General features: G+C 44.5%; 2 protein-coding genes across 6 annotated transcripts in view; one reads left to right on the top strand and one right to left on the bottom strand.

Annotated features, from left to right (window-relative positions):
• The window catches only part of mtus1a (microtubule associated tumor suppressor 1a), a 32,458-nt gene extending 12,856 nt beyond the window's left edge, over positions 1 to 19,602 (top strand). For 4 of the 5 annotated variants that reach the window (XM_077021297.1, XM_077021298.1, XM_077021296.1 and 1 more), the window contains 11 exons: positions 77 to 178; positions 696 to 803; positions 6,791 to 7,002; positions 10,337 to 10,403; positions 15,482 to 15,696; positions 16,023 to 16,128; positions 16,299 to 16,372; positions 16,452 to 16,547; positions 17,129 to 17,245; positions 17,454 to 17,551; positions 18,159 to 19,602. In XM_077021297.1, the coding sequence (XP_076877412.1) occupies positions 77 to 178; positions 696 to 803; positions 6,791 to 7,002; positions 10,337 to 10,403; positions 15,482 to 15,696; positions 16,023 to 16,128; positions 16,299 to 16,372; positions 16,452 to 16,547; positions 17,129 to 17,245; positions 17,454 to 17,551; positions 18,159 to 18,378 (1,415 nt within the window). In that variant the 3' untranslated portion in view covers positions 18,379 to 19,602. Of the gene's footprint in view, positions 1 to 76; positions 179 to 695; positions 804 to 2,272; positions 2,743 to 6,790; positions 7,003 to 10,336; positions 10,404 to 15,481; positions 15,697 to 16,022; positions 16,129 to 16,298; positions 16,373 to 16,451; positions 16,548 to 17,128; positions 17,246 to 17,453; positions 17,552 to 18,158 lie in introns of those variants that run through there. The other variant, XM_077021300.1, reaches the window with a different exon arrangement.
• Positions 19,603 to 19,608: 6 nt separating this feature from the next.
• Positions 19,609 to 23,185, bottom strand: pdgfrl (platelet-derived growth factor receptor-like). Its single transcript, XM_077021301.1, has 6 exons — positions 23,001 to 23,185; positions 21,744 to 22,023; positions 21,375 to 21,526; positions 20,862 to 21,161; positions 20,610 to 20,746; positions 19,609 to 20,374 (listed from the first exon to the last, which is right to left on the bottom strand). Exons 1-6 carry the CDS (start codon positions 23,053 to 23,055, stop codon positions 20,183 to 20,185), a joined length of 1,116 nt encoding a protein of 371 aa, XP_076877416.1. The 5' UTR covers positions 23,056 to 23,185; the 3' UTR covers positions 19,609 to 20,182.
• Positions 23,186 to 23,337: the final 152 nt, after the last annotated feature.

Genomic DNA, 23,337 nt, shown 5'->3' with positions numbered 1-23,337 from the left:
TAAAGCACTTCCAAGAATGTCCACTATATAAACTAGAATGCATATTAAACACGTGTCTTCCCTTATCTTTTCCTAGATTGTATAGAAGCTTCTCCAGGGGTTCTTGGGAGACCTCCTAGCAGGACGAGATCAGTTAGAACCAGACTCCAAAGTCAGCCTACCAGATCATCACCATCAGGTGAATGAACCCACATACACACTGCTGCATAGTACAGCACACTGCATTTCATTTGACCCTGTTGGAATAGAAAATGTAGATGCATTCTAATTGGAATGTTACAATTACAATGAAATGGTTTGTGATGGTCTGTGTAAATACTGGCCGTCATGTACGTGTTACATCGTACTGGCCTATAAAACCAGTTCCTCCAAGAAGTCTTTAATTGTCAAAGTATTTGTGGTATCCCTGTTGTTCCCAGAGGTATTGTTCCCAGAGGTATCAATTCCAGGTTCAGAAAGTAAAAGTCCTCACCAGGATTTTGCTTAGGCTTCCTGGATTGTGTTGATTCCACTAATTTTACCTGGATTGCACTAATTAGAAAATCTAGCAAGCTTGAGCAAAATCCTGGTGAGGACTTTTACTTTCTGAACCTGGAATTGACACCTCTGTTTTTTCCTTGAAGAAATACAACCATACCTCTCCGGTCTTCCTCTAAAGCTAAACCCAATGTTTTTTTCTCTGTGCTGTGGAGCAGGATGCAAGAACACATCATCTTCCTCACAAGCATCCATGAGGGCTGGAGTGAGCGTCCTGAAAGCCCAAGCTTCTCCACGGCCTGGGCGGCGCCCTGCAGCTTTGACAGGTACAAAACTGCTTAAACGCCCAATCAAACACTTCAATTTTTTCAATTGTTCGGTGTGTTCTAAAGGTCATTCAGACCTTGGTAAAATCAGAATTTTTTTTACCAGTAAGATTTTGTGACACCATTTAAACAATTTGAAAATTGCCACATATATGAGATACATTTAGTTACATTTATTTTAAATGGCTCAAACAGTGTGAAGTCTCTTTCCTGCCATTGACCCTTTGGCCCGAGCTGAAATTCTTTGTCCCAGCACAGCGGGAGGGGGAAGTGTGTGTGTTCATGGGCAGCGGTGTGCAGTGTGTAAGGAAGAAAAAAAAAACCCCTGTGGTTCTGGGTTTTTCTCAGTGAATGTAGTGAGTGTGTTTCTGCCACGTGGACTCCACTGAACCGCCCCCTGAGCAGCACACAGGCCGCGGTCCGATCCGTACACCCCAGCAGGGTGTTTTCAAGATGGACATCGTGCCACACAGCCTGCTGTGGAATCCTGCTGTGGAATTCATAGGCAGTTTCACCCCAAAAAGTAGCCCTTTCACCATTCTGAAATTCCTCTATCCATCTTCAAATGCCTATAATTACTGTGCATCCTGAATTTTTTTTTTCTTTCCCAAGTGCCAGCATTCCATCCTTTTACATATCCTCTGCAATTTGTGAAATGACAAACGGTTCATTTTATCTGCTTGTCTTTGGTCTTGAGGATTAGCATGTCCGCTTGGCCTGTGTAATCACGCACGGCCTCTGCCCACATGTTGTCCCTATAAGCAGAGTCACGCTGAGGCTGGGTGTGACCTCAGCAGGCCACTGGCATCGTCTCTACGGTCCTGCATGTCATGCAGCATTCACGTCTGCTCAGCTAGCACGGGGTTATTGTGTGTCCAGCAGTCTTGAGGTTGTTGTCTGCAGATTTTTGTTTGTTTGGTTTAGGGATTTGAAGATAATCTCTAATGAGAATTCCATAGCAATACTATAGTTTAATCAAATGAATATTTTTGTATGTGTTGCTTATTCATCTGAAATTAATTATGTGTTTGATCTTCATGCTGACATTGTTCTAGTATATTAAGACATTTATGTTGCATCCCTTTCTATTAAAGTACTCTTGGTTGCAAAGAGGTTCATGAACCAGTTTTTGATTTGCTTGCCATTAGTACAACGATTCACAAATCAATTTCACCTTATAGAACAGAGCCTGTTATCACAAAGCCCTAATTTACATATTCCATAAATGATCGATATCCCTGCGGAATTTGGCACCAAACACTCTTTCCCAAGAGCTGTCGCTTTCATTCCCTCCGTTCTGCTCCTCCTGCTTACGCGTGTGTGAGTGGGAGAAGTGGGGGGGCGTGTCTCAGCTCGCAGCTCTGCTGCTTGCTCCGCCCACTCCCCCTCCCCCTTCCTCTAGCCCTCGTATCCCCCCCCCCCAGCATCCTCCACAGCAGCAGCGCCATGGCGAGAGATGCTGCTTGGGCTTCGTCTGGGCTGGCGGATTAGGCTCGTCTGCCGTTGCTGCACCTGTCTGTTCCAGGAGCCCTACTGTTCCAGGAGACGTGCCTGCACCCTTTCCCTCTAGCTCTGCTGTGGCAGTTCCTATTTAGGATCCTTACTTTCCTGGGGGAAGGTCTTTTTCTTATTCCCCCTCCCCTTTACAACCTTTTCGTGGGTTGTTATTTATTTATTTGTTTTTTTTGGACGTGCCACGCGATGCCCTGAGCCGTCAGGCATCCTCTCACGCACACACACCAGCAGCTTCTCCGGATGCTGTTCGCCCGGTTCTGCTCGAGAAGCCTCATCAGTTGCGCGCCCTTTCGGACCGGCACGATGCAATTCTCGCCCCGATTCTCGCTTTCCAACATTCACGTGAAGATGAGCGCTAAAGGGTTGCTCCGGAGACTACAGCTGCTGTCTGGCTGCAAGAGCAGCACGGTGGTGTTTCGAACAGGTCTGTCCATCAGTATGTGTTTGTCCCAAAATGGTTTCTGGAGATTTGCTTTTACTATGCACAGACACCCTGGGAGAATCCAGTTGCCTCCTCAAAGGCTCTGAGGTGTTTGTGTCTATTTTTAGCATAGCTATAAACTTCCACCGTTTTAGTATTTGATTTGTTCTGCTTGTGTACATGCTGAAGAAAAAAAACAACACTCGCTGACCACAGGTTTGTATAGATGTGAATAGGTGTTGATTGTGGTAGCAAAAGCTTATCATACGTTTTGTTGCCCAAATTAACCATCCGCTAATGCAGTAACCTGAGAATTTGTTTTTAGACTGTTTTGTTATTTTTGGACTGCAGTCTCATGTCTGTTCTTGTAAACATACATTTTATTCCCATATAATCTGAGATTATTTGCTGGGCTCGTTCATCTTTGGCACAGAGATCGGGCAGATACAGACTCTCCTGGACACCTTGTTTTTCCCCCCACAGTGTTGGATAGCTGAGATGACCTATATTTAAACTGGGCGACCTATGAAAAGGTTCAGGGGTCGCATTTCAGTTGCTGATATGTACATCCCCATCAAAACAAAGATATGCTGACACTCCTAGTATAATGATGGTGTGTGATCTCTAGACCTCATTTGCTGTAGGGCACAAATGTTGTGAAATGTGTGTGCAATATACGTGATTAATCTGGGTCAGACACATTTCTTTGGGATAGATTAAAATGGCTGTTTGTAAATTTTCAGGCTGTAGCTCCTAATGGCACTTTTCAAAATGCAATTGAAATACTAGCTATTGCTGCAGTTTGGCATAAAACTGTGTTCTGAGAATCTGAGTGGATCCACATGCATATTGAAGGGAAAAGTTAAATAATAATCTTGTCTCGTGTACTCCGTTTGCACAGCTGGGTTTTTGGTTATAGGATTTCTGTAGTTCAGTCCTCGCTAGATGAGAAATTGCAAAAACTCATTGTTTTCTCATTCAAAAGCAACACAGTATTATGACATCACGGCTGTAGCACTGATGGTGTGTGCATGACTGACTTGACTGTTCTCAAAGAAAGACATTTGTTCTGAAACAAGTAGCCCACCAAGTGTTTTCAATTAATCCAGCAGCCCACCCACATGGGCTGAGATGTCCCCTAGTGGCCCACGAGAAAGAAGAGCACTCATTATGTCATTCCATCTGCAGCAGTTCAAGCCTTCTTTGATTTAACGTTTGCAACGAATCCTATACCCAAAGAAACATCGCAAAAAACAGTAAAAGGCCTGTTTTTGAATCTCGTGGTTTGAGTGGCCAAAATGCAGACGTCTCCTCTGCACTGCGTGGCATTGTTGATCCCAGGCTGTAACCTACCGGTTACCATGGAAGTAATGATTGCTGTAGAAGTGATGGTTCTGTCCAAGAGCACAAAACATATCTTCTCTTAAACCTGTCCAGGAAATTCTAGTGTTGGATGATGAAGTCATTTATAGCAGCATGCAAGCTGCTGTTGAATGCATTGCAAGCTTTTCTATAATAATAATAACAATTGCAAGATCTGCTTTAATAAGGATTAATCTCATTTTGTTCACCTCTCTCTCTCTTGCAGTAAATCCTAAAAATGTAGTTTTTTTTTTTTTAATTATTAGATATTAAACCTCGATCCAAATTGGAGAGATTTCTGTCCAGGGCTAAACACCAGTGTTTTTTCATTGGGTCATGCATGTATAAGAGACTTGTGCATTGATCATGTAGTATCATCATCCTGTCCCAATGGGGGAATTGACAGTGCAAAAGAAAAGAACCTGTTGCTGCACTCTGATCATATGGAGTAGCATTCTTCTGTTGAGGCAAATTAAGTTCTGGTGAATCCTAATTATATCGATAAAGCATTTGGTAATACAATTCTAGCTGATGGTGAATAGATAACACGAAGTATAAAAAACATTTTTTGAAGTTTGTAACGTTTTTAAGATGTGATGTCTACAGAGACCTCTGGAGGTCAGTCCTGGAAATACAGGGAGAATCTGTTAAATGCCTTGATCTTGCAGCTAGTTCTAGCTTTGCGATGGAAATTATTAAAATTTTATTTTTTAACCATTTTTAAATGTTTTCATCTAACGGACAAGCAGCCGTTGAGCACTGCAAAGTTGTGGGTGGGTGTGTGTGGGTGATGTGATGTGATGTGACTGTCCTGCTTTCGGACATTCTTGCTCTGTGGAGTGCGTGAAACTAAATCGTGACCAGCAGGGGGAGCCATCACACACAGACGTTTACCAGTCACGACACGACGATGGTTTTAATTATCCACTCTGTGCATTCCTTAAATTTGGAAGGAATATTTCCAGGTATGCCGTGTAGCTCTCCACCACTGCAATTTCCCGTCCAAAAGGATTAAGTTGCTTAGAAATGACCTATGGATATTTTTGCACCTGCAAAGATCATGATAGTATATCACGCAATTAATTTTAGCAAAGATCTTACCAAAATCCGAAGCACGTTTTTTTGCGTGACTTTTTTTGAAGGTGAACTAAATCTGTAAATCGATTCCTGCTTTCATGACTTCTACCAGCACAGGGGGCTAAGAGGTTGCATTTCATCAAGCGTGTAAAAGTTAAGCAGGTGGGATATTAGGATATTCAAATGGGCCGCTGCATTACTGGAAAACCTCCGTGATGCTCTCGGTGTCTCTGTAGGGGAGTCGCCAGCCGGTCCTGGGCAACTCGTTTTGAGTTCGCGCTGTTCCCCAGTTCCAGAAGTACATGCGATAAGAACATTTGTTTGTTTTATGGGTGGGAGCAGACTTGGGAGGTTTGAAACTATTTGCTTTTAGAAAGTAGCGTGTGCATGCTGGAAGTCCAAAGTCAACACTATATGTGCATATAATCGTCTGTAGTGGACCACATAGACGTTTGTTGATAATCATTCAGATTTTGTTTAACTTTTTATTTTATTTGCGATAGCAGCAACATTGGTAGACGACACCGCTTTTTCCTCTTTCCTCAGAGACTTGCATTCTGAAGCATTCTGGAGCATTGCGTCGCCCGGCCCTCATTTATGGCCTACAATTATATACTTAACCATTCTTATTAGCAATGCACATTTTTTAATGGGATAACTTTTAACGGGTACAATGTTTGAGAAGCCCAATTAGCTCATAGTTTTCATGTCAGACTGTAAGGAGATAATGAGTAGTTCGTGCAGTGTTGTTTAACTTGTGTTGTATGGCTAAGGCCTTTTTTTCAAGCTCTATTTTAGTGTTTGTTTGTGGTCTGTACCCAGATAAATAAATAATAGTAAACAAATTGCTTCTGCACATGGATTTGAAAACATGGCTAACTTAGTTTGGCTATGAATATTGACTGACATCATGGGGAAAATTTGTACAGGGGCTTTGACACCCTCATCACTCTCTGCCTACACACACACACACACACCCTCATTGAAAGTGGCATGTCTGTAATGTCCTTTTGCGCCAGTCAGAGCCGTTATGTAACTCCATATAGGCCCTTTGTGTCCAAAACTCTGTTCAGGTCTTCATAAAACCAGAATCGCACAGGAACACTTTCCCCACACTCTCTGTTGAGCCTTTAAAGATTATTAAGCTCACTGGAGAATATTTAGCTAAGGTGTCTTTTTATCCCCTCTCTCCATTCTCAATGTTAATGCCTCTCTGTAATAGCCGCTCTGGCCTTTATTATGCCTGGGTGTTGTATTTATAAAGCTGCTGTAAACCAAAACTAGTGTGGCCCAGCCAGGCTAAAATAAGAGCACTTAGAGGGGGAGATGGGATCAAGAGATGGACACCGTCTCAATCTACACTCCATTCGGTGGCAGAGCAGTAGGGGCCCGCACGACTTGCGGTTTGCAAAGCGTCTCTGAGATCGTCCTGGAGATGGTATAGACGGTGGATGGAGACTCTTGCGATCAGACGCTAGTTCTGAGCTGTAGACAACACCTCACCTCCCACGCTGAAGGTGTGGGTTCTGGAAGGTTCTGGAAGGTGCAGGACGTACGCTGAGACGAAGCATGCTGACCATGGGGGCGCCACTAAACGGGTGTTCTCTTGCAGTCGACAAGGTCAAGTCCAAGGCGAGCCCGCGGGGACAGGCAAGCGGCCAGCCCGACCTGGTGCCGCCCGAGATCAAGCCGCGCGGCGTGGAGTACTACAAGACCTTGTGTGAGCGGAAGAGCCAGACCATCCAGCAGCTGAAGAGCAGCTTTCGGACCAGCAGCCGCAGGTTTGAGGCCATCGCCGTGGTGGTGCAGAACCTGTACGCTGAGGTGAGTGGGTGAGGGGGGTCCAGTGTTTAAGACCTAATGCATTCTGGGTCTGCTGTGAAATGTTCATGTTGAGAGTTGTTACATTTCTCTCAAGACTCTGATAGTTCTCAGTTTGCTTAGTATGTTGTTTATTTTGGCCATGCCGTGAAGAGCCTAAGGACCGCTCAGTTTGGGGTTTATTTGGTGCGTGCGTGCGTGCGTGTGTGTGTGCATGCACTCGTCGACACACTGTTCTCTGCTTTGTTTGTTTTGGTGATACTTTCACATAGCTCAGTGATTACCTTTCACAAGTTGGTCTCTAGGCTGGCAAGTCTATCTCGTGAATCACCCACAACCCCCTGCTAGTTCCATGCTTTACATCACACCATGAGCAATGCAGAATATTTGAATTAAAATGTTAAAATAAGATAAAAAATCTTCAGTCAAAGCTTTACTTTTTGTTGTTATTTTCTCATTTTTGCTGAAGACGGCAGTTTTGCAAACAATGCATATTCGCCATTTCACTAAATTCCTTGACTATTTTATGTGTGCAGTAATGTTGCCTCCCTCAAAGCAAGTCTGTACTCAGAATGTGGGGCCTCGGGGCATTTTTGTAGATCCTGTGCAAATCACATAGAGCCGTCCTGCCTAGCACACTAGCTATGTGTGACCATTCACATATGAGCGCACACTCAGACACTCGCTGACTTGTTAAGGAGAGAGTGAACTGAGAGAGAATTTCTGCAACTCTCCAAAGACCCACCAAAAATCTTTTATCAGCTCACTCTGTCATTTCATCCATCATAAGTCAGGAGTGAGTAAACGAGTATTATCACAGTGCATATTTATGTCCATTTTTGAATGGCACTAGTTCATGGATCAATACCGATCCACACATGATTTGATGGGGACTCATAAGCATGTCTGACACCTGATATTTAGTGACTGAAGGCTTGTACACTAGCATGGGTGGAATCGATTAAGCCTCCGATTCAAGAACAGGGATACTGGAGGAGGAGTATGAGTTACTGAAGAGGGTTTTACATTTTAGAGGTTTGCAATATTAGTTTCTACTTTCGTCTGTTGTGTACATTTGATATGAGGATCATCGTACCACGTAAACTCAGTTTTAATTTGATCCCTCAATTCAGCCATCTTGTAAAAAATTTTTTGGTTAGGAAATGTTTATATAAACATTTATATTGACTACAAACACCTTACACTGAGTCTTCCCACCTTCATCCTTCGTTTGCTATGATGGTAGGTAATTATATTCAGTTACATGTTCACTAACAAACCGATTATTTTTGTTATAGGTACACAATATCTTGCTGTTGAACCTGTTAGTGTTTGGGTCTCCCTCTCATTAAGCACATACAACTACTGATGTCCTGTAGCTACAGGCAAAGTCAGACATTCCCAGAGGTGAATCTGGCTAGTTTATGGCATTTTGTTTGTGAGGAGTTGTCCGAACATTTAGCATGTTGCCATAAACTTGCTGTAAGAAGGTGCACATCCATTTTGTTGACTAGCATCTTTTGCATTACTGACTAGCATGATTTACACAGCTTGGAAGTAGCGTTTCCAGGGATCCTGTTGAGACTACTGCTGTCTGCTTCTGATACCGTTTATTAGCAAGTCCATTAGTATCGATCTGTCTTGATGGGACTTTTGAAAGAATTACAGTGATTTTCTCTTGTGACATTGAAGGCATTGAGATGTCTGTGTGTGTCTTGGGGCTAAGAAATAATTTTTAGAATTGGCACAGAAAACAGGCTTTAATAAAAACATAGGAATTGCTTTAGGCTTCGATCTGTGTCTAGTTTGATCTCATGTTTTCTGCACCATACAGACATGCAGACAACATTTTACAAAATATATATATATTATATATGTAATAAAAATACTTAATTTTGTTCCTACCCCATGTATTTCTATGAGCTATATCACATGCAATAAATTAGTATATTTAGAGGAGCACTGGTGTGTGTGAGGAGGTACGCAGTTCTCAAATAGCGTGAACCTGAGCTGGCAGAGCGGAGTGCAGCCTCTCCCCCTCTCTCGTCTGCTGTGGGAAGGTCATTGCAGACCCCTTCTACCGTAACATGCTGCATTTCAGTAAGTGCCACTCGATCAGGTTACTGTCAGACTTCCGTTTGTTTTTGTTCCATCACCCCCCCCCCCCCCCCCTTCACTCCGCCCCCTTCTTTTCTTTGCCCGGGGTGGCTGTCTCAAAGTGCAGCAGTTACGTATCCTGCCCACGTGCACAGTGCTCCTCTATTAGCGACATTACGGTAAGCCCTCTCTACTGAGAAGCGAGCGGTTGGTGGAGCTCTGGACCAATGGAATGGCTCTATCCTGCCAGCCCTCCGATGTAAAGGGGGAGAGGGAGCAGTTTGTGTGGGGAGGTGGAGGTGGCCACGCTTCCTCCACCTGGGCTGCTGTCTCCCTGCAACTCCTCCTGGACGGAGCTGAGCCGCCCCGGAGCACTGCACCATGGGCTGCTCGGGCAGTAGAGCGTGCCTTAATGCCCCCTGCGCAGGACGCCGGGTAAAGACACTCACCTTCTCCTCTGGGACCCGGCTAGGATAGGAAAGGGGATATGGATCTCTACCCAGGGCATCCAGAGTTTTTAATTATTGAGCTCGTGTCATGAGGTCTGTGGGCTTTAAGTGACTCATCATCTAATGTCTGCCGTTTGTCAGTCGGTATTTCTCCTGTATGCTCTGCCAGAGGTTGTTTAAATAGAGTCGTTGGGTCCCGTCTGGTTCAGACGCTCGTCTTGGGCTTTATTGATCTGCGGGGGAAGGCACAGGTTGGGAAGCAAGCAGGCAGCTGTTGCGTTTCCCCTGCGTCTTTTTGGGAGGGGGAACTGTGGCAATGCAGCACTGTGTCGGGCTGCCGCGCTCCTAAAACAGAGCTGTTGAGGGAGAGAGCAGCAGGAGATCGCTGGGCAGCTCTGGACACAGCTGCATGAACAACCCAGCTGCAGTTCACATGTGCTCCCAGTGCTGCTTTGTTGTTGTTTAGCGGAGACTGTCAACTTCACGCACAAGGCAGAAGTGGATGTGAAGTGGTTAGATTTACTCTCCTCGTCCATTTAGACGGTGATATCCTGCTCGTCTCGTCCTATGATGAGCACATTTTGTCGAAACCGATTGCCGTTTTTTTTTTACCTCTGATGTCTGCAGATCCGTGTTTTGTTTTAACCACATCACTGTTGGGATTTAACCCGCGTTTGGGTCCGTTCATGTCACATGATCACTTGTTCAGTTTCGTTGGTCGGTATATGTTGCATGTTACTTGGTCAGGTCTGCGTGCGAATGGCTGATGGATTTCCCCTCTCCGCCCACAGCACGAGGACGCCGTGAAGCGCCGGCAGGAGCTGTCTGTGGAGCTGCTCCACCTGCACGAGAACCTCGGTGAGTGGGGCCCCCGCGGACACGTCCCGCGCGTTGGCGACATCCGTCCGAGTTCTGCCTTTAACAGGCCGATTGTTCATTTAAGTGGAAGTGACCAATGAGCAGAGTGCTTGGGACGAAGGTCCTCCCCTCGCTACAGGCCCCGCCTCCGCCCGCGGGGGTTTAATTTGGTTCCTCTCCTCCTCCTCTTGGTTTCACCTAGCCGCCGGGACATGTGGGTCGGCGCACCGTGTCGGGACAGAGAGGAAGATGAGTTTTCTGTTTCTGCTACCGTGTAGCATCACAGAGCAAAGTCACCAGAGCCTCGCTTTGCTTTGAGGGCAGTTTTAAAAGAAGGATGTTCTTCTTCTTCTTCTGTCCTCTGGAGTGCCACTGGGAGAGGCGGCCATCCCAGCATGCACCAGTGCCTCAAGGCCCAGACCCTGATTCTGCCTATACAGCGCAGAGCCCCTACTGTGGCAATGAGTGGGACTGACTTGTAGAGGAAGAGGGGCACGTCTAGGACGTTCCTATAAAAACACATATCATTAACGTCTCCATGGGGATTATCTGTTATACATGCAGTTGTTCATAGTCTTGTTGGACGTGGGTATGAACTGGTGTTTGTGCGGTAAGGTCAGATCCATTCCTTATGACTCTTTGTAACGGGTTGCAGTGCAGGACGCCAGAGGGTCTGTCTGAGTACTTTTCCATTATTCTATGTTGTTGTGTCTAGCGTTCTTAATCCTGGACGTGATCCTTCACCGCCATTATAAATTATGCTGTGTCAGCCTCTTCGCACATTCCAGGTGTCTGTGAATGTTTGAAGACGGTGCCAGTATTTGAAGATCATCATTTTTGTTATCAGCATGTAGATTTCAGCACCGAATGTCCACGTGCCGCTTCGTATGGATTCTAGAGTGACATCACCTAGCTGAGCGCACTGGAGCATGAGACATTCAGGCTTGGCTTCTGGCCAGACTCGCCATACAGAGTGCCTAGTCTTGTTAAACGGCACTAATGGAGATTGCTCTTGGAGGTCTCAGAAAACTCGTCAGTAAGGCCACCGTGTGGGCTTTGTTCTCCCTCCTGCCCGGCCTCGTCCATACGGCCGCACCATACGACCTCCACGCACATACACACATGGCTTCTCGAGCTGGAAGTTATGCTTTCGAAGCCGAATTAAATGATTGCGCTCGGCACCAAACCAGCAAGTCATCACAACATGGAGCCACCATTTAAAGGCCAATTAGGACTTTAATTAGGGCTCTATACAAGGCTATTATAATTTTACTCGAGTCGTGATTATGCAACGCTTTTTTAAGTGAACGTCTGCGGGGATGGCGGTCAGCCTGCTGGATTCCCCTCGTATCTGAGGCAGTCCTATATCGGGTCTGCACATGGCAGCTCGGATCAGCCACAGCGTGTCCTCCTCAGCCACATTCCCCAGTGACTGACACACACACACACACACACACGCGCGCGCCTATCTCCTGCTTTTGTTTTTTTTTTTTCTTCTTTTCCATTCGCTCACATCATTCAGAGTATTTATAGGCTGTGCGTTTGAGGCCTGCTGCATAAATTTTCCCTGTAATAGAATTACACTGCAGATTTATGAAACGCGTTCATCCATTAACGTAGCGCTGGCTACGGCTCATCCTCTGGTTCTGCCTGCGTCCCCCCCGCCCCATCCTGGATCCTGGAAACAGGTTGCAGAACAGATCCACCCTTTCGTGAAGCATGTCATCTGTGACCTTATTTTCCGCATCACTCTCGTGTAAACGTGACCCTATTAAGGTATTTGTATAAGGTGTGCCTGTTTACCCCGAGGGTTGTTTAACTGCTTTACGTTACAGTCATATATTGATCTGACCCCAAGTACCTTCTCATGATTTGTGAATACAGTCAAATGCAGGTCAGTGACTCATTATGTCATGAGTCAGTAGTCACGGTAAAGCCATTTTCCGAAAGGAACGCTGAATGGTGCACAAAAAAAAATGTCTGGGTTGAATTTCCGAGTTGAGATGAGCTTCGCTTTCTGATCGTGAAGTCCACAGCTGCCCGTTGTCCTTGCCAATTGTGTCACTGTCGTCGCTGCGGGCAACAACCCTTGTAGGCTGACAGTCGAGCTGCTAAAGGACAACGGACATCCAAAAAGCGGAAAGGCGAGCAGTCAGGCCACGAGCCTAACCTGCCGCCGTCTGAGATGGCTGATTGACAGCCCGGCCTTGCACACGCTGCAGAATACAAAGCGCGGCAGCTGCAGGCGTGACTCCCGAAGCCGCCTGACGACTCTCCCGGGCAGCACGTCCCTGCTCCCTGAGGCCTGAGAAGCATCTGTCGTCAACGCCACAGGAAGCCATTCAGAAACGGAGAATAACTCCAGTCCCTCTCTGACACTGAAACGTTGGGCTTGGACTCATGAGAGAGCAGCTTGTGTTCTTTTCTCGTCCATGGATCTGTAGATCATGTTATCATCGGTCACAACTCACTCTCTCCCTCCCTCCCTCTCTCTCTCTCTCTCTCTCTCTCGCTTTCTCTGTTTTTTTTTTTTTCTCTTCGCAGTTATGGCTCAACGTGTCCCGTGTAACAGTTGTAGCTGTTGTAGCTTTGCTTGCAATGGCACTAGAGATTCCACAACTGTGCTGACAACTGTGTATTTGAATGGAATGCTTTTCTAGGAATCATACCATCAAGTGTTGGCAGGACAAAACGTCAAGGAAGCAAATGGGGTTTTGTCTTTGTCTTTCACTAGTGCACTAGGCACTATTCAACACTTGCAATGCTTTGATTTATTTTATTTTTTTTGTAAGTTAGACCTTTTAAAAGAAGTTTTAAAAACATGCACATTTATGTTTGTGTTCATGTAGGTTTTCTAGGGAAAACTGAGTAAAAAAAACAATTTGCAACACCAACCCCCAAAAAGAAAGCGGTGATTTAAAATTTACTTCACTGCACATATACACTCACTGGCCACTTTATTAGGTACAGCTTGCTAGTACCGGGATGGACCCCCTTTTGCCTTCAGAACTGCCCCAATCCTTTGTGGCAGATTCAACAAGGTACTGGAAATTCCTCAGAGAGTCTGGTCCATATTGACATGATAGTATCACACAGTTGCTGCAGATTTGTCAGCTGCACATCCATGATGTGAATCTCCCGTTCCACCACATCCCAAAGGTGCTCTATTGGATTGAGATCTGGTGACTGTGGAGGCCATTCGAGTACAGTGAACTCATTGTCGTGTTCAAGAAACCAGTCTGAGATGATTCAGTCTGAAATGAATCAAGGTTCGACGTGTTGTGCGTTCAGCTTCTGCATGCCTCGGTCATAACTAGTTATTTGAGTTACTGTTGCCGTTCTATCAGCTCAAACCAGTCTGGCCATTCTCCTCTGACCTCTGGCATCAACAAGGCATTTGCCCACAGAACTGCCGCTCACTGGATATTTCTTCTGTTTCGGACCATTCTCTGTAAACCCTAAAGATGGTTGTACATGGAAAATGCCAGATGATCAGCAGTTTCTGAAATATTCAGACCAGCCCGTGTGAATATGAACCATGCCACGTTCAAAGTCACTTAAATCACCTTTCTTCCTCATTCCTATGCTTGAACTGAACTTCCAGCAGATTGTCTTGGCCTTGTCTACATGCCTAAATGCATTGAATTGCCATGTGATTGGCTGAGTCGACATTTGCGTTAATGAGCAGTTGGACAGGTGTACCTAATAATAAAGTTGCCAGTGAGTGTACACTATATTGCCAAAAGTATTCGCTCACCTTCCTTGACTCAAATATGAGCTTAAGTGACAATCCATTCAATATAAGGTTGGTCCACCCTTTGCAGCGAGAGAAGCTTCAACTCTTTTGGGAAGGCTGTCCACAATGTTTAGGAGTGTGTTTATGTTTGAAGAGGAAGGGGCCAGCTCCAAACTGTTCCCACAAAGTTGGGAGCATGGAATTGTCCAAAATGTATTGCTATGCTGAAGCATTTAAAGTTCCTTTCACTGGAACTAAGTGGCCATGCCCAACTCCTGGAAAAACCACCCCATACCACTGCAACCTCTTCGCAATATGCGCTTTGCTGTCATTCCCAAACACTTCCATTTTCTTATAGTACAGTTGACTATGGAATATTTAGGAGGGAATATGGAATATATTGACTGTGGAATGTTTTATTTTGGAAATATTTGTAAATGTATATCCATTCACGACATTTAGACCTGTAATATATTCCAAAATAAAAGTTGGGACAGGGTCAGTTTGAGGCTAGTAATGAGGTAAAATAATTAAATAGTGATGTGATTTGAATCCGCTGATGTCAGCAGGCGATTGTAATCATGTTTTGGTACAAAAGCGGCATTCATAAAATGGCCGAGGGCCACCCTTATGCCAAATAATGTGAGTCATTAAAAATCATTCTTCAAAGAAAGATGGGAAGAGACTTTCCATATTTTAACATCTACAATGCACACCATAAAATAAAGAGTCGACAAATCTAGATGAATTTTGGTGCGTAATAGGCAAAGGTGCCAACCTAAGCTAAAAACCTTTACTGTGACAGACCCTGGCTTCAGGTCATGGGCTCAGAGTCAGCAACTTGCACTTCTGTGATGGTACTATAAATCTGTAAAGTACAAAGAGATTCTGGAGTAACATATGCTTCTTTTGTATGGTAGACTGGCCTGTCTGTAGACCTTATCTGCCCAGTAGAAAATGTGAGACTGGCTTGTTGGGAGTCCTGACCTGTCTCATGTAGACAACGTGTGGCACAATTTGAAGTGCAAACTGCGACAACACTAACCGTTGCCATTACTGTGTAATGTCGCCTGAAACACTTCTTTACTGTCCCAACTTTATATATATATATATATATATATATATATATATATATAATATGTGTATGTGTTAAAAGAAAAATTGCTTATTTAAAAAAAAATGTTTGAGGTATAAAATCAAATAATGTGCTGTTGTATTATCAGTACATTACAGGTCAGGGATTTATTTTTAAATCAGTTTTGACATCCATGCTAGCTTTTTTTCTTGATCTGGGTTTGGCATTGATGTGCCTTCTGGGTAATGTGGGTAATGTGTTCCACAGTGAGCTCCGTCCATGCGTGCGAGCGCTTGGAGCAGGAGAAGGAGGAGTTGCGCACGGCCTTTGATGGCGTACTGCAGAAGGTCCAGGAGCAGCACCACTCTGACCTGCTTGACCTGGAGGAACGCCTGAAGACCTTCTACTTGGCCGAGTGGGAGAAGGCCCACCAGACCTACCAGGATGAGGCGGACAAGTGCAAGGCCCAGATGGAGCAGCAGGTGAGGGGGAATGAAGGACGTCTCGGCACTTGGGTTTGGGGAATTCTCAAATTCTCACACATCCTCTTGGACATCCTGTTGGTGACTTAGTGTAAAACTCATCCAGGCAGCTTTGTCATTCCATGAACATGCCTGTAATTCTCTGCTTATGTTGCTCACTGTTACTTGATCGTTGTTACCAGAAGTTTCCATTTATCTTCAGAGTTAAGCATGTTGATGATTTATATTTTTGGCTTATAAGGGTTTTTTTTCCTGTGTACCCATTCGTGTGCGTGAAGTTTCTGAAACACTTGCCAAATACTGTTATATTTTTTTTGCCTGTGTAGCTGGAGGAGTTGAAAGCCAGTCATGATTCTATGAAGAAAGATCTGGAAGCCAGCCATGAAGAGAAGGTGGAGAGCCTTAAAGAGCACTATGAAAAATCTTTGGAAGGTACCAAGCATTGGTTTTCTCTCATAACCCAAGCTGTTAACCAGTATGCATGCAACATCAATACCAACTGATGCCATGAAACATGTTGATTTTCTTTGCTTATTTGATGTTTGGCTAGTTTTGTTTTCTGGGTTTTTATTTATTTATTTTTATTTATTTTTTTTTTTTAGAAATCCGAAAATCTCATGATCAGGAGATGCAAGCTCTGGAAATAACACTGAAAGACGCCGAAGCAACATTATCCGTAAGCCTGCCCTGTGGTAATTGGTTACTTTTATAGGTATTGAAGACTTTGATACTCACTCATTCTGTCTCTCTATCAGAATCAAATTGAGGAGCTTGCAGCAGAGAACGTCTTCCTCAACGAGAAGCTCAAAGTGGAGGAGGAACGAAAGAGGCAGTTTGCTGAGAAATATCAGGTAGGCTTCCCACCACCCCACAGCTCTTTAACGTCTCTGCTGCTATTTGTCCCCGTTATCAGGGAGATAGGAATGGTCACTGATAGCAAAGTTTGAACACTCTCTGTCCATTTAGGGCACCGCATGACTTTCGGGGAGGGGAAGGTTAATATTAGACAGGGCTCTCTGGTCAGTGTTAAGTGGGTTTTGGCTCTCTTTGCATTCTTCAAGTGCACACAAGGGGATTCAGATTGTCAGCTCCATTGAACTGCCAAACCTTCTGTATACAGCATAGAGAAGAACAGGATTACCTCAGTCATTCAGTCCTTTGCTGTTACTACATAATGATATATTAGAGTTACTGGACCTACTCTGAGAGAAGATTCAAAAGTCCCCCCCCCCCCCCCCCCCCCCCTCCTAGTTTTCCAGAAAAAATGCTTTTGTGTATATCCTCAAATGAACAAGGCGATGTCTGCTTGTTTTACCATGCATCAGTTTGTAAATCCTTCTGTAGAATCTTTTGCAAGACACAGAGAGTCGGGTGTTTTTTGAGGACGAGAACAAAAACGATGAGCTTGTGCGTAAACTTTTACGGATTTCAGAAGGACTCCCACACCCTCTACCTGGAACAAGAGCTGGAAAGTCTGAAGGTTGTTCTGGATATCAAGAACAAGCAGATCCACCAACAGGACAAGAAACTCATGCAAATGGACAAATTGGTGAGCTCAGATCGTCATCCTGGCCCTCGGTTTTTATCAGCCTTCTCTCATTTCACTGATTAATGAAATCGGAGGAGGCGGAGGAAAATCTGAAACAGAAGGCGTCCGTTTGGTGTTATACAATATGTCATGTGGTTGTCATGGTCAAACTGGTGAGGCAAAGGGCTTGAGATCATGACCTTGACTGATTTTAATTGCGTTACTCTAGTTGGAGAAGAACGTGAAGCTTGACGAATGTCTTAAAAAGGTGCAGCAAGAAAACGAGGACTTGAAAGCCAGAATGGACAAACACGCCGCCTTATCGAGGTATCGTCATCTGTTGGGTTGGACATCTTAACCAAGGACTCTTTAAAATGCTATTGTTAAAGCATAGTGCACTATAAGGACTGAACTCCAGTCTACCACAAGGGCGGCAGCATTGTAACCCCCCACGTTCTCCATGTTCTTGCAAGCATTGCTTCTTCAGGCTGTTTAGAATAACTCAAACTAATCCTCTGTACCAAATCAGATGATTATAAAAATGGGCAGTGGTGGATGATGGTTATAACCTATTCACTGGAGGAATTATTAACTTTTTATTATCTAGATGTGCAGTTTGAGACCAGTCCCACCAGTCAAAATTATTCATTCTACTTTCTGAGCACACGGGACCTCTGTTGGCTGGAGGTTTTTGGGTGCTAGAGCACTCTCAGCTCAGCATTCCTGCAGTGACTGACCAACACATACCAGCATGACCACCGTCATGTCAGCACTGGTTAAACTGAGAACATCTTTATGGGCTACCCAAATTATATCCAGTCAGCATTGGTCCTGTGGGCAGAAATTGACCACTGATGGTTTGGTTACAGTTCCTCATCGCGTTACATTGGTTCGGTGTGACTCATGTGCCCTTTTTTGCATTTTTTCTCATCAGGCAGCTCTCGTCGGAGCAGGCCACCCTGCAGGAGTCTCTGCAGAAGGAGACCAAGGTGAACAAGCGCCTGTCTATGGAAAACGAGGAGCTGCTCTGGAAACTGCAGAACGGAGACCTGAGCAGTCCACGAAAGATCTCCCCGTCCTCCTCTGCCTCCGTCAGCCTACGTTCGCCCCGCAGTTCCGGTGTCTTCTCCAGCCTCCCAGTTTCACCCAGATAACCCTGGCCCTCAGCTTCAGGATGGCCCTTCTAAATAACACTACCACAGAGAGAACGCTATATTAGCCGTGTCTGTGTGATCTGCTCACCTGGAGGACGCTAATCGAAAACGGAATCTTCTCTCAGGTGGATTCGTATACAGTTGAACGACTATAAAGACTGAAGAAAACATTGCACAGAAGCACTTAACCAATGAGGCCACCTTTTTATACCTTTTTGTCTTTCACGTCTCGTTCTGGAAGAGAGAGAATCTCAGGGCTTGTAAATATTTTTTGTCACTGGCCTTCCGTTCCTTTACCTTCAGCAAGTGGATGCTTCGCCAGTGTTCTGTTTTATGTTAACTGGGGATGCACATTGATGGTTGTGTTTTGAATGGAAGGATGAATGCTTTTTTTTTAGTGCGTCTTCAGATTCTATGCAGAAGACTAGTGTGCCATTAGAATCAAAGGAGGCGTAAAACAAAGAGCTTTATCATTAGCAGATGGACTACCATCACCTATTTAACAGTGGCTAATGTCAACCTGCCATGGACATTTCCCAGTGTAAACAAAGTAGTAAATGTCCCTGAAAAGTTTTCTTTTGCACAGTAAATACAAACAAAACATTTTTCAAGACCAAGGAAAGGGAGAGTGTTCAATCAGTGATCAGGAATAAGGTCCTGTTCACAGTAAAAAAGAAAATGCTTAGGAAGTTCAAATGTTTCCCTCAGGGGCAATTTGAATCTTCTCATTTTGACATGCCAGATTAGTTTCTAATGTTCTATTTATTTGCCTCATGAGTTATGATGATGATGATATGGGTTTTAATTTCCAAGTTTCAGAGTGTTGGCTCGTCCGATTGCTGACTCCTTCTAGCAAATTAATATCTGCCATTACCTGAACTGTGCATTTAAACATGAATACGGGTTTAGGATCTTACGCATACAGCACTGTTGAGCCCTGAGGAGAGTGATGTCGCCCCCTACTGGACCATGGGACCAATAAAAATGACTGTGCATGCTTCAGTGGCCTCCAGAGCACCCCTCACTTTACGCAACCTCCTATTGCAGCTTTAAGGTCTGACCATTTTCAAAATCGTACATTAAGGTTGTGAGGAATATGTGAAGGACGACCTGGCCTGGACGAGTTCCCTTAGTTACGTGTTGCTAAGATATTTTGTGTGGGTATCAAATTTATTGCTGTGAAGCTGAAACTCTTTAAAATATGCAATTAATAAAGTCATACAAAAAAAATGCCACTAGCAGTTGGTTTGTTTATTACAAAGTGAAGCATTTTCGTTCCTCTTTTTCGTTTGATATGTACTTTTAAATTGTAGGAGCCCTGACCGTAGACGCCAGTGGCAGCTAGTCGAACGCAACGGACACACCAGCCACAGATGAAGAAATGCAGGAAGTCTGACTAAGGCTATTGCAGGAGACGCAACGCAAGACGTGAAGAGTGAGACAGAAATACGCAGCCTGCCTGCAGGCCACATTCCACATGCGGAGTCCATTAGACCCTTCAAACACTTTCTACTCTGAGCTCATCACCAAGCCCGATCTGTGGTCACTACCAGCAACACACAGGCATGTATATTGTATTGTAGTGCTTATAACAGCATAGTCCTATGAATGTTTTGCAGCAATTTCTGTGGTGTATCATAGGTAATATACAAAGAATAGCATGAAATCCATTTAAAAATGTCCCCCCCCCCCCCCCCCCAAGTTATCACTTTACAAAGAATGCTCTCAAAAAGCCATTTAAGGCCATACCATGCATGGCTATACATCCATTGTAGGGGTTCCCTTCTTGGCCATTTAGGGGTAACTAGTCATACGAGTTCACTTGAGTGGCCACTGATGTCTCTCCGTGGTGGTTTCTGGCTGTGCATATGTAATCCCCAAAGTCAATAGTCTCCACGTCGTCCACAGTTATGACGCTCTGGGAGATTCGAGTGGTGTGGCCCACTCCTCTATTTATCAGCCTCCATGTGTCCTGAATATTCACGGGTCTTTCGTCCTGCAGCGTAGGAGGACAGGGGCTCAGTGGTCGTGCAAAAACATTAGCTCTGCCTCGGTCTGATAAACTGACATGCGTTATATCTCCTTCGACAATACACAACCAGCTCATTACCTCCACTAAACAACCGTGATGCAACATCTCAGGATCTATTAGATGTGTGTCACTTAGTTAAAAAATAAAATGTTTCATAACAGCCATTTCTTCTTTTCTTCATATTCATTTTGTCACGTACCTGGCCAGGAAAGGTCCAGCTGAAGTTAACATCAACCTCGGGCTCACCCAGAACTGTGCAGGTGACGTTAAAGATGTCTCCCCCACTCACTTGATTCTGAGAAGCATGAATAGACGTAAAAGGAGGTCCACTGGGTACTAGAATATGGGAGGCAGGAACATGGATTGTACAATGTCATTAACTACAAATTCTCATTCATATCTTTACAGTAGAAAACAAATCATATGTTTTAGTCCCAGTCATCCTTCTGACCTTCAACATAGAGCAACTGGAACTTCGTGGAGATCTGAGGGGTTGTTTTGCTGGTGCTGTTGGCCTTGCAGTAGAAGGCCCCTGTGTACTCTGGACTGGGGTTCTGCAGGATGAAGCCTTTGGTAGGCTTGTACGAGAGGAGGTTCCCGTCAACGGGGATCTCCTCTGGAGGCACCTCCCTGTGCAGCGAGACTGTGGCCTTAGGGGTCGTGACCCGGCAGGGCACGGTGACGGGCTTATCGGGTCTCAGGTACACGATCTCAAAATGGATGGTGGACGGCACAAACAGCTCATCTTTGTCTTTGCAGAGGGACAAAGATGTTTGCGTTATCTGTGCTCCAAGCTGAAGAATATTGTATTAACATATTTCTTGCTAAGCAACTGTTAAAAGCCAAAATTGCACTTGGAAAAACCGTGAACTGAAATGAAATGCTAGTACTCAAGTTAAACCAAATTCAACCGCTGTATTATCAGGGACTGTGTTTTAACCTGGAACTGAAGGACACACTGTACCTGCGAAGTATATGTAGGTGGTGGAGGTGCGATCGGGATCCTTCTCACACTCTTCCCCATCACAGAGCAGCACCCAGCAGCTGTATTCTCCCGTGTCAGCGGCAGAGGGAGATGTCAGGGTCAACTGACCAAACTTCTCATGCTGTTTAATGCTGAAACAAACATAACACAGAAAACCCATGGATCTTACTGAAATACATTTTAGCATCTTCTCTAAGGCGTCATCATTTTTGGACAATAAACAGAAACGTATATAAACTCATATAAATAAACTCTTGGATTTAAACTGCACCAGCCAATTAAGAGAGTATGGTTTCAAGACTGAATGATTAGTATATCTGATCAAAAGGACTACATGAGGTGGAGTACCTGAGGCGGGAATCATTAAAGATGTCCAAGTAAGGGGGGTATGCCCAACCAATCTTGGTCCCTTTGCATCTTAGTTCCATTGTCTTTCCAGGATTCAAGACTAGAGTGTCACCAAGACGCAGGAAACGGCCTTTGTCCAGGACTTGGGTGAGGATGGTTGAAGTTCTTCCTCCTGCTTCTTTCTCCTTGCCCTTTGGGTAGCGTACCTTGATCTTCTTTCGTCCAGGTCTGGTGCGGTTCTCAGCAGTGTCCTTCTTATGGCTGTCCTGCTGACTCAGTCCTGGCTCGACATGAGGGACAAACGTTCAGCAATAATTTTTTTTTAAACTGAGTGCAATAGTTAAGTTATGTGCAATACCCCTTCTGCTGGACACTTTAGCTCGAATATTCTATTGTTTTTTTTACTATTTATTATCATTATTATTATTATTATTTAAGTAGTAGCTTTTTAGTTATTTAGTTATCTGTGTATGGATATCCATTCTCTTCTCCTCTTTTTTCATACTGTAATGTGCTGCTGGAAACTCAATTTCCCTGAGGAGAACCTCCCAAAGGGATCAATAAAGATTGATCGATCTATCGATCTATCTAACATGGCAAGCATGCATCTCAAAACAGAAACGTTTGTGAGAACTGGGAGAACTTTCAGCAGGTGGCAAGAGGCTGAATAAATATGCCACCTTCAGGGTTTCTTGTTTTCTGCAGTGTGATGAAGGTGTGGAAGAGGGGAAGGACGTTTCCCTGGTAATGAGGGTCTGATTTTCTTTTGCTCTCTTTCGAGACTGCAGGACAACACAGCAGCAGTACTCCCGTCTGGAAAGTTTCTCCATTTTGTGTTTCCAACTCAGCTGAATAAACAGCAGTGCAGGAAATGTGCTTTGTTGTCCTTTATATGTAATGATCCAAAAAGCTGAAATCTGCTGACACTACAACTATTGTAATGTTGTCAGTTATATTGTTAAATTGTGTACTAAAAAAAAAAAAAAAAAACAATGAACTGCACATCTACTGTGCAAAAGAAAAAAGGAATTTTATTAAAAACCACTGAATGATAATGAAATTTGGTTACAAATAATTGTTGCATGAATTCTTGTAAACTTCTTTCATATATCAGCTGTGCATCTGTTTCACATCCAGCAACTCTAATTTGACCCCTGGCAAACTGCACAAGCCACACAACCACAGGTCCTTTCACGTTTATAAGCACAACTTCTGGAGGACATGCAGAGCAAAGCAGAGAGAATGAAAACGGCTTACCGCTTTGAAGTTGCATGGCGAGCACGGCCAGCGCCAGCAGCACGCAGGGCTTCATGGTTGCGGGTGCGGACCGTCCCAGCTGTGAGGGGCTTTTTTCAGTCCCGCGAGAGGCCCACACAACAGAGCTGAAACTCTGCGAGGAACGACTGCACTTTGGGATTTCCCCTCCAGAAAAAGAACGCAGCACTGCAACTCCCCAACCAAAACCCCAAATTATGCAACAACCATCCTCTGCTGCCATCTGCTGGGGGAATGGACACCCTGCTGCTAACTGCCGTCAAGGAGGAAAATAAACCTGGATTTTATTTTTATCCTAGCAAATGTCAAAAGTAAAATA

Source organism: Brachyhypopomus gauderio, chromosome 11 (genome assembly GCF_052324685.1).
Source record: "Brachyhypopomus gauderio isolate BG-103 chromosome 11, BGAUD_0.2, whole genome shotgun sequence".
Classification (NCBI taxonomy): domain Eukaryota; kingdom Metazoa; phylum Chordata; class Actinopteri; order Gymnotiformes; family Hypopomidae; genus Brachyhypopomus; species Brachyhypopomus gauderio.
The sequence above is the reverse complement of the archived record's forward strand: the minus strand, read 5'-3'. Positions and strand labels throughout refer to the sequence as shown.

Bases quoted from the DNA above. Each gene is read 5' to 3' on its own strand.
- pdgfrl (XM_077021301.1), bottom strand. From the start codon at position 23,055: ATGAAGCCCTGCGTGCTGCTGGCGCTGGCCGTGCTCGCCATGCAACTT. The intron at 21,527-21,743 runs GTACTCCACCTC...TGTTTGTTTCAG, and splicing joins TTTAATGATTCCCGCCTCAG to CATTAAACAGCATGAGAAGT. The intron at 20,747-20,861 runs GTCAGAAGGATG...CCCATATTCTAG, and splicing joins CCAGTTGCTCTATGTTGAAG to TACCCAGTGGACCTCCTTTT.